The sequence below is a fragment of the Numida meleagris genome, chromosome 4, assembly GCF_002078875.1.
Source record: "Numida meleagris isolate 19003 breed g44 Domestic line chromosome 4, NumMel1.0, whole genome shotgun sequence".
Lineage (NCBI taxonomy): Eukaryota > Metazoa > Chordata > Aves > Galliformes > Numididae > Numida > Numida meleagris.
The window spans coordinates 30,090,781-30,104,949 of NC_034412.1; the positions used below are offsets into that span (position 1 = coordinate 30,090,781).

Below are 14,169 nucleotides of genomic sequence, written 5' to 3' on the forward strand. Positions count from 1 at the left end.
GGACTATATTTGACCAACAAGATATAAACTATCATAGAATCATAGAATGAGCTAGGTTGGAAAAGACCTACAAGATCATCCAGTCCAACCATCCACCTACCACCAATAACCCCACTAAACCATGTCTCTCAACACTGTATATAAATGTTTCTTGAACGCCTCCAGGGACGGTGACTCAACCACCTCCCTGGGCAGCCCATTCCAGCGCCTGACCACTCTTTCAGAGAAGCAGAATTTCCTAATGTCCAGCCTACATCTCCCCTGGCGCAACTTGAGGCCATTCCCCCTCGTCCTGTCACTAGTTACAAGAGAGAAGAGGCCGACCCCCAGCTCACTACAACCTCCATTCAGGTAGTTATAGAGAGTGATAAGGTCTCCCCTGAGCCTTCTCTTCTCCAGACTGAACAATCCCAGCTCCCTCAGCCGCTCCTCATAAGGCCTGTGCTCCAGACCCCTCACCAGCTTCGTTGCCCTCCTCTGAACACGCTCCAGGGCCTCAATGTCTTTCTTGCAGTGAGGGGCCCAAAACTGGATACAGTACTCAAGGTGGGGCGTCACCAGTGCTGAGTACAGAGGGACAATGACTTCCCTACTCCTACTGGCAACACTATTTCTGATACAAGCCAGGATGCCATTGGCTTTCTTGGCCACCTGGGCACACTGCTGTGTGTGTGTAGAACTATCCTATAGTTCTAATTCATAGACTTTAGCAGGCATTAACGATCTGCTTGAGGAGACAAGAAATGAGATAAAACGAGCAAGCAAGTCAAACAATTGAAATGCACAGTGTAAAGTTGTCCATTTTTTTGCGCATTTTAAGATATGCATAAAAGATAAAATACTAAATTCTTCCTGCTCAGAACTGATAAGAAGCAACTCTCTCAAAACTTGATTACAGTTACTAAGGCATTGATTTAAATTTCTTTGAAGCAGGAATCTCTTTTAAAAAGAAGGTAATGTAAAAAATGTAGACTATCATCCCTGTTTTGCCCGTGAAATGTTTTCAAAGGCATAGGCATAGGAACGATTTGGATATCTTTGCTTCATTGAAAGGTAGTATGCTTTAGGTTTCTTACGACCATACTTAAAGGTTTGCTACAGTGTCTGACATGTGGACTACAGTATTTAAGTTCGAGATAGCCTTTTGAGTCCAACTGTCAATTCCACAGCATCCAGATTGTGGTTCTCAGTAAGGTCAATGGTGTGATGGGAATAATTAGTGCTGATATACTTACCTTTACCCATTTACTGCAGGGGGTTTGATAGTTTTCTTTAGTAGTTAAGCAGAGTCACTCATAGTGTATAGGTTAATGTTTTTTTCAAAGGAGATGGTCTGGGCATAACTATCGGGACTGTTTTGGAAATTGAGAAAGATGCTTGGCCTGGACAAATGTATTGAATGTCCTGAGAAAGCCCACATGGCCCAAGGAGTAGTGGGGGGGAAAGATATGATGAGATTACGTTGGAGCTTAAACCAGTATACTCTGTTTGCCTTGAGGCTCTTGCCTTGCGGATTCCTGTCTTGGGTGATTCTGTTTGTGTCATCATGGCTGTGAGCATTTGGAGTGGTCACAGAAGAAATTAGAGTGAAGAAAAGTTCATGAATTGTGTAGATGTCTGTAAGATAGCCAAGATTAGTACCTAGTTTTCATGAGTCTCTGCTTTAGCAATGGCACATTTTTTTAAAAGAAAAAGAACTTCAATAAGCTTTTTGGAAAAATGAAAGCATTAACTGGATCTAATGTTTTACAATTTCCATTCTTTCATATTTTCTTGATAATGGAGCATTTAACCACATAGTTGTTTGTCTTTCATTCACTGGCATATTTTTGCAGTGCTTGTAAGGATGTATCTTGAGTGCGTGAAGTGTGTTATTGAATATAGAAGGAAAAATAGTCATTGAAAATTTGAATTGTACACTTAAGGTTTTCCTTTAATTTGTTTACCTTCTGAGAGTAATTTGCCACTATGTCTTCTATAAGTTATCTTCTTAATTTGTGAAAGACTAAGAAAATAGAAATTAAAAGTCTAAAAGAAATTATTTTTCTATAAAACTGCTGTTTTATTTTTGACAAAATAATCAAATAGAGTAAGGAGTATCTCCTTGGAATTTTTGACAGAGTTTTCTGCTGCATGCTTCTAATGCAAAAACAAAGCAGAACAGCTAGGAGTAAGGTTTGGGATGATTTGACATGCACTTTTTTGATGGCCATGCTGATTTAAGTGGTTCCTATTGCTCATTCCTGCCCAAGTTTCTGGCAGGAGGATGGAAACAAATGGCAGAGTCAGGACAGGGGTTGCTTAAGCCAGAAAAGCCTCTTGTAATGCAAAAAAAATGCATTGCAATCTGTGGTAGAAAACTGCTGTTAAAACCATATTGCTGCTCTCTTTTACATTACTTAAAGCATTGTTTACTAACTGCCTTGTACTTCTTAGTGATAAATAAGAACCTTTGTTTCTTCTTTTCCCCTTAGTCCCATTGCTCTCTTTGTTTTATTTTGTTTTGTTGTTGTCCAGAGATTAACATATGAAGAAAAAATGGCTCGTCGATTGCTGGGAGCAGACAGTGCTGCAACTGTCTTCAATATACAGGAACCAGAAGAGGAGCCTGCAATACAGGTGCTGTGTAACTCTACAATACATAGGAATATAAAAAATTACTTTTTTTTTTATAGGCAGCAATTCACTTTTTTTTAAAGTCCTACATAAGACAGAAAGTATACACAAGATAGGACGGATTTGATTACAGAAGTCATATGTTATATATCAGTGAAGTAAACTGGAGAACCACATGCCTGTTGCTCAGTTTTTCCATACTGAATAAGGTTGAGAGTTCTCAAATGTCTTCTGTCAGCTTTAAACTCTCCCATTTATCCTATTCTGTCCTGCCCTTTAAGTCTGTCAAGGCAAAAATACACCTACTATCTTGAAACCATCTTGTCTTTATGTGTGTAATCTGCGCTTTTTGGATGCTGATCAAAAACGCAACGGAAAGCCTGCTTGGAAGGCCAGGTTCACACTCCCCATTGTTCAGATGCCAGAGTTGCAATTCGGAAATGTGTAGCATTTGTTTGCTTATGTTACCACATAAAGTACCTTCTCCTCATAAATACTCACATTTCCATGAATACCTCTCTCTCTTCTTTCTGCTTCTTGATCTTTTTTTTCTATTCTTGCAGGAAGCTTGTTCTACTGATGCTTCTGTAGTGAGTCCTATGGATATTCAAAAGGTTAACATTTTCACCTTTTTCTTTCTTTGTTATTCTTGTTCCACTGATTTTTAAAAAATTATTATATTCTTTTTTTATTTTCCTGTTGTCTGTGCACTTTCCCTTTTACTGTTCTTGGTTAACAACAAGAGATCGCCAACACTAATAACTGGGGAGATTGGGAATGCCTTCCTTTTATGATGTTAAAGATGATCTCTAAGCCTAGTTGATTGTGGCCAGCTTAACTGCAGCAGTGGCATGCTCCAGTACCTCTCTGTTCTAATGTTAACATATACTAACAGCCTTGCATCTAAATCAACTGCTCTTTATGTATACTTCATGATCTGCTTTTATTCCTTTGTTCCCTGGAATTCTACCTTTAAAAAAAAAAAAAAAAAAAAGTATGCAGTTTACAAAGGTATTTCTCTCTTCTTCTATTTACTGTGAGCTATGATTAGCTCTGTAACCAGCCAGCAGAAAGGCCATGTGTCATTCCCAGACCAGAGTCAATGACAGAGAATGGGTATGTGAAAGGAAACTTCATGTGAGATGCATTTTCTGTCTTAAAAAGTAAAGATCAGAGACAACAGTCAAAGGTGGTCTAAAAGAGAGCTTAATTTCTGCAGCCTGGGAGGATCATTGGCTAGTAAATAGGTTCTTTTCTGCCTTGAGCTTACTTGCATTCTGGCATTATCTTTGATATCATTAAGATTCAAAACTGGACTGTTTTACTGAGTGAACAGTTCAAGAAAGTAAATAACTGTGTGTGTCACAGTAACATTTCCCAGTATCTGGGAAATTTAGACAAGCAGTATTGTTTTACAGTAGGTGAAACTTTCCGCTCTTCTTTGTAAATCTTGAGTACTCTGAGAAACTTTCTTTCTATGGAAGAAGTGATACTTCTGGCCAGCCAAGGAGGAACCATGGTAAGAGGAGTGAAGGGAAGCAGCTATCATGGACAGTGGTGCCATTTTCTCCTTTTTACAGGCAACTGCAAACAAAATCATTTCAGCCTTCTGGTGCAGTCTCCAGTACGGTTCTGCAAATAGCAGATGTGAACCATATGGTCTTCTGGCCATCTGGAAACAAAACCCACCCTAAATCTGCCTGTACCCTGAAGGAAATATTACTGTGTTTCTTTTTGTCTTTATGAACTGATTCAGAATACTTTTATAACCTTTTTTTAAAAAGAAATTGAAAGCGACCAATGACTTTCCTTCCCCTTATAAATTAGACCTTAAGATAACATGAAATACAATTTTTGCATCGTACCAGATGTCTTCATTGTTTCATAGGGAAGTTATTGGAGGCACGGATTGTAGTGTTTTTCTGCAACAAGATACGATTTCCTTTTATGTGGAAAATCTTAATGGACTGTCAGAGATCGGTAGAATAACAACAATAATCAGAAAAACATCTTGCACACATCACAGTGCAACGCATCATAATATGTTGAATCCTGACACTAACATGAACCTTTCTTGTTTGACAGGAATATAAAGTTTCCAGCTTTGAGCAAAGATTGATCAGTGAAATTGAATACAGGCTGGAGAGATCTCCTGTGGAGGAATCAGATGATGAGGTGCAACATGGGGATGAACCTGTTGATAACAATGTGTCGCCATATTTTGAGATAAAGCTGAAGCATTACAAAATCTTTGAGGGAATGCCAGTCACATTTACCTGCAAAGTGACGGGAAATCCAAAGCCAAAGGTAAGAGAAGAGAGTGAATAGTTCTAGAAACACTCTGTAGAGCTCTGTACTAGTACCCTGCGTTTACCCCCTAGACCTTGGGGGTTGTGTCTTGCAAGGAATAGCAGACGTTCTCTTTTGGTAAGAAAGATTGCTAGCTGGTAATCTGGCAATCGCTTTTGTCGTCATGGAATGTGTTTAGATTTATCAGGCAAAAATCTACTATCGGGCTTTAGTTCTTAATCTCTCTTCCCTGAGACTTCATCACAATTATTTAACCTAGAAGTAACACTTTTGTCACTTTCAGTTTCCCTCAGGGTACGTCTGCACCACAAAATCTAGTGTGATTCTAGAAGTCCGCGTGTGAGCTGTCACAGTGGTTCCAAAACCAATCACACTAGGTTAACAAGGGTTAATTGGCTTAAGTACGGCAACATGCTAATACAAAGATATGTTGCTTCTGGTTCAGGAGCCAGTGTGGTATCTTCACTCTTCAGCACTGCAGTTTATATCTACACACTTTAACAAGACTAGACTTTGTTGAAGGTTAGAGAAAGGCAGACTGAAACGCTGTAAGCTTCCATATATTGCAATAGCAAGATAAGGCATGATGGTGAGGTTCATAATGATGAGCTTCTGAAGGAGGGTTGGGCTTGGGAAGCATTTCCTTTTTATAAATGTGAAAGCACCAGCTGTATGATGTCAGTAGTCTGGAATAATGCCTTTCTTTGGTAGGTAACATTTAACCATTTCATAAGTTACCTGGTAATTAACTGACTTGTTACAGATTAGGCAAACAGCAGCAGTATCTCAGACTGCCTTGCCAATGCCAGTGTGTTCCCTTTGAGGTCCTTGCAATTCTTACAGTGACCTCTTGTGGCTAGGGGCTCTTTTTACCTCTTGGATATCTAAGAGGTACGTGAAGAGAATGTGAAGACCTTCCCTAGAATAAGCTGTACAGGTATTGAGAATTTTGAACTCATTTTGCATGTCCAATGCTGTAAGTGTATGATACTGCACAGGCTGTAAATAGGAGAAATCAACTTTGTCAGGTAGCGGAAAAAGAACAACAGCTACAGCAACATCTGCACTAGCAAGCAGTACAGACCACGAGAAGCAAATCTGTAGAACAAGATATCCATCTCTGCATGCATTTCAGGAGGTTTTACTTCAGACTCGCTCTAATCTCATCCTATGGACTGAAGCAGATGCAGCATATTAGATGTGTTCTTGGAGCTCATTTTCTGGCTTAGTTTCATCTGAAAGAGATCCAACTCTGTGCTCCAAGACCACTTCACGGCACGAACCACTGCACTGTAGTAGGGGTGATTAGCGTACTCATATCAAAAAAGCACTCCTGCTTCAAACTGGAGTAGTGCAGACACTGAGGAGTCTGACTGAAGCCAGCCCTTTGATGTCCAGCATTATTTTTGACATGACCATACAGAGGGGTCTGAGGTGCTGAATAAGGCTGGAAGACAAATAGTTTCATTGCTGTTAGAGGTGAGGTGTGCTCTTCCTGCCTGGAGCTTATGACTAAGTTGCTGAATGACCTCCTATGAGTCAGCCTTAGTCAACTGTTGCCATTCCCTTCTTTTCACAGTTTTCAATTACGGTGTAGTCTCACAGTTAGCTTAATCTGATTTAAGACAGATGAAAGAGGATGCCTCTTCCTCCTTCCCTCGCTCTCCTTGTTTTGGCATTAGGGACTGCACAGATGGGAAACCACATTGTTTATATGTCCCTTAAAATGCTGCACTGTGAAGGAGTATTTGATATGAACACGGTCTGGTTCAGATATGGCATTCTTTTCTTTGACAAGTGTCAAAGTATGCACGTTAAGAAGTTTTAAGATTTGCTCTCGCACCTGGGACTATGACCCTTTATTCCATTCACTTGCAGATGCTTTGTGCAATTTGTTAAGTTGCTTGGGATGAAACCAACTTCAGGTGTGTTAGATAGCTACTTGCTAGCTTAACTTGGCAAATGTCAAAGCCTGTGTCTTCTCTTCACCTGATTGAGTGTGCCAAGATAACAATTTTGAAATACTCAGTGGTTGAGGGCTGTCCTGCTGTAGTTTGTTGTAGCTGGAAGTGTTGCCCCTGAACAAATTCTTTACTTTGGCAAATGAAAAGCTGGAAATAATTTACTAACTTAAAGCTCCTCCCTTCTAAGTATTCTGTCAGCTCTGCCAAGGAACAGCTTTGGGAAGGACTGTAGTGTTTCTAAAATCTGGCATTCATTACGAGGGATTTTTCTAAGGCAGGGTTATTGGCTTGATTATTTTTTCCCCTGAACATGCCATATAAATTGAATACTGATGTGCAAATTGTGTCTTCATCAATATGACTTTTTAAATCTGAAGGTTCCTTTTGTTATAACCTTCCGCATAATGTAAAACTATTAGGAGGGACTGTGGAGTACTTGTTTTTAAGGGGTAGTTCTCTTCAGAATTAGGAACATGCCATGCAAAAGGTTAACTGAGACTTGAATGTCGCATAAATCTTGTACTGCTCTCTCTACGCAGGGCTGAATATAATTCATAGTGATTAAAAATGACTGTGTTGCTTGAGGTCAAAAACTCTTCTGTGCTGTGTATTCCATTGTATTTCCACTCATTACACATCAGTATCTGAAAATCTGATACAAGTAAAAGCAATCCAGATGCAGTGCTCAGTGCTTACGTAGTTTAATGGCACGTTTATTGAAGGGTATCCTAGAAAGAAAATGCTTTACTACAAGGGCCATTGTCTCCAACAGTGGTAGTGTTTTACCTATAAACTCCATGCCAGATAAAGATGATATTAAGCATCTACTACCCCTAAGTAAAAACAGTTTATGTCAATGCTTTTAAATCTAGTGGAAGTGAGTATGGGACAACATACGCGTGATGTTTGGATACCCGGTTCAGTTAATATTTGCATGTATTTCCATGTAATAATTCCTGGCACGACTCCTGATATTTCTGATAAGTGCATTGTTATTGAATAATTACTACTTAATGCAGTAGATTTCCAGGCAGTGTTACGACACATACAAAGCATGCAAGTTAGAACTCATTTTTTGCAGCTCCGCTGTTACCAACATCCTTTATGATTTGTATATAAGTGATCGAATATCTTTTGCATCTCCAGTAAGTGCTCTGTCAGCAGATGAGAAGACATTACCAAATCTTTTGTTAGCACCATGGAGCCTTTGCAAGCCTGCTGACAGACAAAATGGAAAACAAGTATAACCAGCTATTGAGGAAATGAAATCATTTCTAGTTACATATAATGCTTGTTAATATAAAAAACATACACGGTAATTAATTTTTAAGGGGAATTTCCATTCATTCTCTCCCAAACATTCTCCACTGTGTTTTAGTGAAATTGAAATGCATATCCTTAATTTTATCCCTAAGTGAACGTATTAGAGCTTTGAAATGCTGGCAAGTGGCAGCCCCCGTGCTTGTGCCTGCTGCCCCCAGGGATGCCTGCAGAGGCCGTGGTGAGTGCAGCACGGTTTGCAGGGAGCGTGGGCCTGCAGGTACCCTACAAAGCTGCCTCCTGCAGGAGCTATAACCCTCAGCCCCTCTCCTTCCCTCTCACGTCTCCGTGCTTTGTGCTGTGCGAGGTCAGTTTTATGGGGGAACTTGATACCAACTAACTCTGCTTTAAAGAGAAGTGAGGCCTGCTTGTGTAGACGGGAGGGTTTCAAAAGCACACCCAACACCGAGCGGTGAGTGGGTGTCCACACAAGTGGCTTGAGAAGCACGGAACAGCGCTGGCTTTAGGGAGAGCACGCTTCAGGAATGACAGTAAGTGCTGTCCCGCTCAGGTGCTGGTCTAGGGAGCTGACGGCACCTTGTGACATTCCTGCATGCTCTCCTGTGAGTTTTCATGCTTTCATGCATCTCTTGTATTTGTTTTTACCAGCAGAATTCAGTTTGGAGTTTTATCTTATTTTTAAAATATGGTGCAAAAAAAACCCCGCAAAGTCAAAATTGAGTCTTTTATTATCATTATTGCCTTAAGTCTAAGGCATTAAAATCACATATGTGGGGTTTTTTGTGTGTGTGCGTAATTTATGGCTTATTGTTAAGATATTATTCTACATACATCATATTTTGGCTCATCAAAAGCAGATCTTGGGTCAGCCAAAGAATAAAATTATGTATCAAAAGCAATGGAAAAGTCCTCTGTTTGAGAGGTAATTTAACTTTGCTGTACAACTTGGAACTCTGCTGTTGCTGGCACACAGTTAAGGGCTGTCAATGTACCGACTGACTTAGCAGTATTTCCTGTTGCTTTGTAAAGCTGCCTTTTCCCGTGGATGTCTGTCACGCCGGGGTGATGCTGTGGAGCTGGGTCCTGCTGCTTGGCCCTCAGCATGGAGCAGCTCGCTGCCTGACTGCCTTGTGTGGGTGCGAAGGATGGGGCAGCACTGTGTTTCAGCAGTGAGATCATTACTGGTCATTGAACTGATTGTTCTGATAATTACCTTGGTTTAAGTTTTTATTTTCTGAAAGGAAAGCAATAGCTTTCTGAAGTTCTTCCTTCAACTTCATTAGATTTAAGTAAAACAAAAAAGCAAAGTTATTAATCTTATCTGATCTGGAACATACTTTCCTTTGTAATGACATTTATTTTCAGCTCTTCAGCTGCTTCTCTGTCTGGGATCAGCACAGCCCTTATGCACATCTAAACTCGTGAAATGGATGCTCACGCTCCGGCCTTTCTTCCTGAGCCACTGCTCATCCTGGAACTAGGATTTTACTGAAAGTGGTTCTGGAGCGTGGTTCTGCACCTCTGCAGGCTGTTCAGACCAGTTCCTTTATTGCCGACCAGAGAAGTTTTCAGCAGCTAAGATTTGTTAGCACTGTAAATTGAGAAACGATGACAGTGAGCGCCTACCTCTTACCAGCTGTGCTTTGTTTTTCCCCACAGATTTATTGGTTTAAAGATGGGAAGCAAATTTCTAAGAGAAGTGATCACTACCGAATTCAAAGAGAACCTGATGGAACTTGCTCACTGCATACTGCGGCCTCCACCCTGGATGATGATGGGAATTACACTATTATGGCTGCTAACCCACAGGTAAATGAAGGTTTGGCTCCAGAGCAAACTTGCATCTGAACATGAATCTTCAGAACCTTACGTATGCGTGATTTAATTAAATGATGAAGTCACCACCAAGTATGTAAGCTAGATTTCTGTTGTTTTCATCTTGCATCAGTAGGGTGGGACCTTTCTATCTCCCAGAGATTAGCAGCTCAACAGCATTTTTTTTCCTAGAGTTTGAGGTTTCAGAGGGAACGGGTGTTGTTTTTTGATCGCCGTTCCACTATTTGTTTCAGCTGATAGCATCTCGCTATCCTAACCAAGTATGGACACCATATGTATTGTACAAGGGGAAAAAAAATCAAGTTTACCAGAAGTAACTTAGTCTGGCTGCTAAGATTTCATTTTTCTTCTCCTGACACCGTTTACTGACTGAGGCCAGCTCTTTGAAGTGAATGGGAGTACATTGCACCTCAGCACGGTTACCTCAGGCAGCGATTGCAGCTCTGTAAGAAACAATTCCAGTGCTTACTGGGGAGCAGTGCACAGTCTCTTGTGTTGGTACCAGAGTCTAAAATGCTGTGTCCTAAAGTGCACAGTGTTGCTGGATCTGTAATGTTCTTTGTTCTTCACAGACCCAATACAGGAGCTGAGTTATACAACAGAACTCAGTGCACTGGAGGTTAACTAAAGCTACAGTTCGAGCATCCTATTGAACTAACTTTCTCAATCCACTTTTTCCCAGAGCAAATCAAATCAAGGAAAATTATTTGCATGTGAGAAACCGAGGCAGTAACATAACTTAGGGATATAATGAATTACTTTCTTCTGTAGCACCAAATAGCTTGCCAAGACCAGGACTGCAAGTAGAATTACACCGTGAAATAACCTCTATCACTGAGACAGAGTTTAACCTAAGAGGCGTATTGTGCTCTGTTATGATGTTGCTAGGTTACACGACACTTCTGCCTTGCTCTTTTTACTGTCAGTCCTGCCCTTACCGCAGTGTGTTTCTGAGCGTGTGGGACTATACGGAGACAAGACTGAGCAGTGTTTAGACCCCTGATTCTACAAACCGCAGTGCTTAGATCTAGAGAGACTGAACGTTGTTTCTACATATACTAATAACAGAAATAAAGAAATAGCATATGGCCAGGGGAATTCTTCAAGCTGGGGGCTGTTACGTATAAAAGAGGAGCATTTTGTTATAATGCTCGGTGCCATTTAAATTGTGCAAATTCAACACAAGTTTAAAAATAATTAAAAAAAAACAAAAACTTTGCTCAAGGTAGGATGCAAATCCTATTCATATTCCTATAAAACTTCTGTTTGTGCATGTGCAGGGTTTCCCTATTTAGTTTTACTGTGGGATCCAAAATCTTAGAGAACCTGGTAAATAAGCTGCCCTTCCGTTTGGGCACTGACACCTGTCCCTGAGTAACTCACATACACGTTTAGGCCTTAGTTTTTAACAAGTTGTTCTGCGTAAAGCTCATCTGATGACATACCAGTGAACTAGCTTAGGTTATTAGCTCTTGTCACTGCTGATGCAAGTTTGCCAATGTACTAATGTAAATGTGCTAAACTGAGACAGTTTTGTAATGATCTTAGTTTTGGGGACTGAAAAAGCAGTTTGTGCTTTTCATTCCTCTTCGGGAATAAAACAAATGAACAGAAACGTCCTTTTCTAGATCCCCTAAACAAAACCTGTCTGTTTCATCAAGCCCATTGTATTCTTTCTTCATGGCATGCTTCCCAAAGATGCTCTTCTCCTGTTAGCTTGCTTTTACTATGCATTTAACAGCACAATGGAGGCAAAGAAGGGCTGTGAGTTAATGTACAAGCCTCTAGCCCTAAAATATCTGGATTCCAATTCTTTTAAGTCATCCCAAGTGGAAATAGTTTTGGCATAGCTTCCTAAATCCTAATGGAAAGTTGTCCACATCTCAAAGCTATCACAAAGTTAGGCAAATCTGGCACCTTTCCTTAAGAAAAGCAGAATATGTAAACATAAGGGAATTGACATCAGGTTTCTGATGGACTGGCAGATACTTGCTAGATGGTGCTGTGTTTTGGTCATTGCTATTAGGGCTATCAAACTACAGAGCAAAAAGGCATGTTCTTAGCTGTTAGAAATCAGTTTATTTTATTAAAGAAAAGGATTCCATTAGTTAAAACCACTGGTTTACACTGTCTTGCTATCTGGATTAATACTACATAATTTATGTATGTGAGATGACTTGCTGACGCACCTTAGAAATTATCTGTGGTAGTTAATGCTGCACCACCGCCTACAACGTGAAGCGCAGCGAACTGGAATTAAGTTCTAACGCCGCTGGGGTTTGCAGTAAAACTTGCCATCTAACTTGAGCCAGAGAAAACTGAGCCCAGATCTAGAAAAATATAAAATCTTGCCTGGTTCAGGTTGTTACTTACAAGTTACAACCCTTATCTGATCTCTTGCCATGAGCTCTAAGCGTGGCCTCAAGCCGGGTCCTTATTTTCACCGTCTTTTATCTAATGCTCTCCACTTCATTGCCATGCACCCAGAAGTCCCCTCTCAAGTTCCTGTACTTTCTAGGCCATCTTCCCATGAACCGTTTCCCATATCTGTCGTTTCCTTCCTGTTCATCCCATAATGTTTCCAAATCTTAGGCTTCCGGCTGGTTCTTTCCTATCCAAATTCCCTACAGGACTTTGTGTTTCCCTTTGTGGTTGAGATGCACAGAAATTATTCCAAATAGTGTTAATTCTTCACCTGACAGAATAAAATGAATATACAGCAGCGCTTAAAATAGAAATGTACTTGTTCCAGGTGTTTTTAATGGTCTCGTAACACAAAAAAGCTTTTGCTTAAGAAATAGCTGCAGGTCACGTGCAGTGGTTTATTTTACAGCACATTTTTCTTGTGGACTGAATGGGTCATGAGAATAGAAGAGGGATGCAAGGATCATGTCTGACAGCACAGCCGTGACAAACAAGGCCGTCACCTTTTGAAGGCTCAGTCAGCATCCTGCAGGGCTTACAGCCAGTGGTGCTGCTACTTCTTGGTGTTGTTTTGTGGTGCGGTGGTGGTGGTGGTGGGTTTTTTTAATGTAAAAACTGAGATAGAAAGTAGATGGTGGAACATTTTAACCGGGACTTTGTTACAGTCACAGTTATTTCAGTCTGTTCACTGCTAGTTGCAAGCTGATAAAACAGATTTAATATCTGACGGTATCTTGACAAATGATTTTAAAGGACTTTGTGAAAGAAGAGATTGCATTACAGGCTCTGTAACAGGTGGCCAACAAAGAAGAGATCAAGTTGAACGTGTATTAATATTACATGAGTTCAGTACTTTGTTTTCATCTACATCATTATTACAGGGCAGAATAAGCTGCACAGGAAGGCTGATGGTTCAGGCTGTAAATCAAAGAGGCCGCAGCCCTCGGACACCTCCTGGCCAGCCTCATATCAGAAGGTACTTGGTGCTTTTATTTTTTTTCTCTTTTAGTAGTATCTGTTTTGCAAAATTGCTGCGATGAAGAATCTGAAGTAAGAAGGCAAATTAGAAGTGCGGCGTACAGATAGAAGCCTCCCCACTGCTAAAACCTCTGCAGACTTTACACACTAGGAAACTAGTGGGCAACATCAGAAATGACATAGCTTTGAAGTATCTTAGCTTTGCTTGTCTCTCTCCTTTCTTTGTGGTGTTCACTGTCTCACAGCTTAGACGGTGAGCTGTGAGGAAAGCCATTGTTGCTTCTGTGGGTGTTCAGCATCTCAGTGCAGTGGGAGCCTGCACAGTGTGCAGCGTTAGTAAGCATTCATTGACAGAAACAGCAGAAATAACTGTAAGCCACAGAGTTTATTGGTATTTCAGCGATTTCATTTCAGGTTCTTAGCAGGAATTATGAGTCAGATATAAAGCATTACACTTATCTTTAGTGAGTTTACAATTATTCACATACAGAGCTTTGGTTTACGTTTTTGGACCATATAAGGGAATTTTCTCCTCAATATGTTTTCTTTCATTACCCGAAGCATTTATGAGGGTATTTAGAACAGCTCAGACATTTCCAGACAATACAAAAATTCCTTTTGGTTACACAGAGCCGCTTTCAAGGGAGTATGTGGGCTCTTCTTCAGGCCTTTGCCATAACCAGGCCCGTGGTTTGCTTAATGGTCACAACAGCCACAGAATCTCAGTACTGCCCAACTGTCATATGTAGAACAAACGTAA

At 40.5% G+C, this 14,169-nt stretch overlaps 1 protein-coding gene across 1 annotated transcript in view; it reads left to right on the forward strand.

The window, feature by feature from the left end:
* PALLD (palladin, cytoskeletal associated protein) overlaps nt 1-14,169 on the forward strand; it is a 132,425-nt gene that overhangs the window by 109,576 nt on the left and 8,680 nt on the right. Inside the window, exons 11-15 of the mRNA XM_021393936.1 lie at nt 2,518-2,619; nt 3,180-3,230; nt 4,702-4,923; nt 9,831-9,980; nt 13,313-13,407. Of these exons, the coding sequence (XP_021249611.1) occupies nt 2,518-2,619; nt 3,180-3,230; nt 4,702-4,923; nt 9,831-9,980; nt 13,313-13,407 (620 nt within the window). The remainder of the gene's footprint in view (nt 1-2,517; nt 2,620-3,179; nt 3,231-4,701; nt 4,924-9,830; nt 9,981-13,312; nt 13,408-14,169) is intronic.